The sequence below is a fragment of the Monodon monoceros genome, unplaced genomic scaffold (genome assembly GCF_005190385.1).
Source record: "Monodon monoceros isolate NGI ecotype Baffin Bay Population unplaced genomic scaffold, NGI_Narwhal_1 Super_Scaffold_11, whole genome shotgun sequence".
Lineage (NCBI taxonomy): Eukaryota > Metazoa > Chordata > Mammalia > Artiodactyla > Monodontidae > Monodon > Monodon monoceros.
In genome coordinates, this window is record NW_021703767.1 from 79719792 (window position 1) to 79722484 (window position 2693).

At 42.0% G+C, this 2693-nt stretch overlaps 1 protein-coding gene across 3 annotated transcripts in view; it reads left to right on the forward strand.

Annotated features, from left to right (window-relative positions):
• BCL6 (BCL6 transcription repressor) overlaps window positions 1-2222 on the forward strand; it is a 23991-nt gene extending 21769 nt beyond the window's left edge. For 2 of the 3 annotated variants that reach the window (XM_029214430.1, XM_029214429.1), the window contains one exon: window positions 1012-2222. In XM_029214430.1, coding sequence (XP_029070263.1) covers window positions 1012-1155 — 144 coding nt within the window. In that variant the 3' untranslated portion in view covers window positions 1156-2222. The remainder of the gene's footprint in view (window positions 1-1011) is intronic. The other variant, XM_029214431.1, reaches the window with a different exon arrangement.
• The last annotated feature ends 471 nt before the right edge of the window (window positions 2223-2693 follow it).

The window sequence follows — 2693 nt, forward strand, 5'->3', positions numbered from 1 at the left end:
TCAACCACTGCGCCACCAGGGAAGCCCCTAGGGGATAGTTTTAGATCTATAGAAAAGTTGCAAAGATAGTATGGAGAGTTCCCATATATACCCAGTTTTCCCCTGTTGCTAACGTCTTACTACTAGGGTACATTTATCACAACTAATGAACCCATTCTGGTACGTTATGATTAACTGAAGTCCATACTTTATTTGGGTTTTCTTAGTTTTTACCTAAAATGTTTTTCTGTTCCAGGATTGCATCAGGTTACCCCATTACATTTAGTCATCCATTTTATTTTTAAAGAACTTTCCCACTAAAACCATTATCATCCATTCATTGAATCAAAGCAAGAAACAGCTCTACTTGCTAATGCCTTGTTAGCTGATCTGAGGTGTACACACTAACTTAAAGGAATATAACTGTATTTTTTAAGCATATCCTAGATTCCAGAATTTTTATGAATTCAGACTGTTCTAATCCATTTATCCAAATATGTTCAGATTTATTGCATAATTGTCTGAGGTATATTCTATTAGGAACTGGGAAGATTATAAAGTTTAGTAAGAAGTGCTCACCACCATCAAAGGATTCCCTACCTGAGAAGGATGCTAATGCATGGGATGGCAAGGCTATCTGGCATTACATGGCAAGGCTAGAAATCTTACAGAAGTCAAAGGAAAGAGGGATTATTTTCATCCTTGAGGGATTCAGGAAAGCCTTAAAAATTTGGGGAGTCTGCATCGGAACTGCATTTTTGGTTTAGACTTGAACTTGTGGAGCTGAAGCAGGGAAATTCATCTCAAGTGGGGTAAAAGCATGACCAACACTTTGGAAAGCAAGGAAGGGACATTTGTACACAGCTTACTTGTCCCTTAGCAGAAGCCAGAATTCATGTGGGTTCTCAAACTGGCCTTCCAGAGGGAAGAGCTGCCCCATCCCTTGAAGGGAGAATCTCCTTCTCAAGGTCCTTGAGTAATGACATGTTTCTTGAGTTGATGACTAACAGTTTGCCTCTGGTTCTCTTCCAGTGTGAGAAATGTAACCTGCATTTCCGTCACAAAAGCCAGCTGCGTCTTCACTTGCGCCAGAAGCACGGTGCCATTACCAACACCAAGGTGCAATACCGTGTGTCCGCCACTGACCTGCCCCCGGAGCTCCCCAAAGCCTGCTGAAGCATGGAGTGTTGATGCTTTCCATTCGAGCCCCTTCTCAGAATCTACCCAAAGGATACTGTAACACTTTACCATGTTCATCCCATGATGTAGTGCCTCTTTCATCCACTAGTGCAAATCATAGCTGGGGGAGTGGGGGGGTGGGGGAGGGGCGGGGGGGAGGGGGAGCCAAGGCCGCTCCCCTCCCCCACTGCCGTAAAACATTAAGAAAATAATACTGCTTCTTCTCCTATGTGTAAGGCGAACCATGTCAGCAAAAAGCAAAATCATTTTATATATCGAAGCTGGGGGAGTATGCAAAAGTTCTGACTTGACTCAGTCTGCAAAATGAGGAATGTATATGTTTTGTGGGATCAGCTGTTTCTTTTGTATGTAAATGTGCATTCTTTTAAAAGAAGAGACTTCGGTATGTTATCAAAGAGAGGGCTTTAATTTTTTTAACCAAAGGTGAAGGAATATATGGCAGAGTTGTAAATATATAAATATATATATATATATAAAATAAATATATATAAACCTAAAAAAGATATATTAAAAATATAAAACCGCGTTAAAGGCTCGATTTTGTATCTGCAGGCAGACACGGATCTGAGAATCTTTATGAGAAAGAGCACTTAAGAGAATATTTTAAGTATTGCATCTGTATAAGTAAGAAAATATTTTGTCTAAAATGCCTCAGTGTATTTGTATTTTTTTGCAAGTGAAGGTTTACAATTTACAAAGTGTGTATTAAAAAAAAGAACAAAAAAAGCTGCAGAAGGAAAAATGTGTAGTTTTGTTCTAGTTTTCGGTTTGTATATACCTGTACAACGTGTCCTACGGTGCCTTTTTTTCATGGAAGTTTTCAGCGGGCAACGACCGCACCATCCCTTTTGGAAGTGTAGGCAGACACAGGGACTTGGAGTTATCACTAACTAAGCTCTCTTTGGGAATGTTTGTCTCATCCCATTCTGCGTCATGCTTGTGTTATAACTACTCCGGAGACAGGGTTTGGCTGTGTCTAAACTGCATTACTGAGTTGTAAAATATAGCTGTACAAATACAAGAATAAAATGTTGAAAAGTCAAGTCGGTTTGTTCTGGGATTTTTTTCCTTGTGCCGGAATTGAGACTTGGATGAGTCTGTTTCCCCAGCTCTTCACCTGGTGGGAGGTGCTCACGGAGGGCAGCCGCCACTGGCCATGGGGGCTCAGAAAGGCAGAGGCTGGGGCTTGCTCCTGCTGGCTGGGCAGGGACCTACACCTTTGGCCCCTGGCAACAGGCTGGACCAAAGACTGCAGATTCTGGTCATGAAGCGCTCAGGTGGGGGGTTTTGGATGGACCTCTCGCCTCTATCTCTGGCCAGTTCCCTCCTCTTTCTGTTTGTTTTTTTTGGTAGTTGTTTTAACCAGCTTCATTCACTTTATTTCTCACTCAGAGCTCTAGGCTGAGCTTTAGATAAATGACCTCAGTTATAGCCCTTCTGACACCAATGTATGTGTCCTTTCCTCCCCTGGGCCTTGGAGATTCTGCCCTTTCTGTGAAGTGAGAAGGCTCATC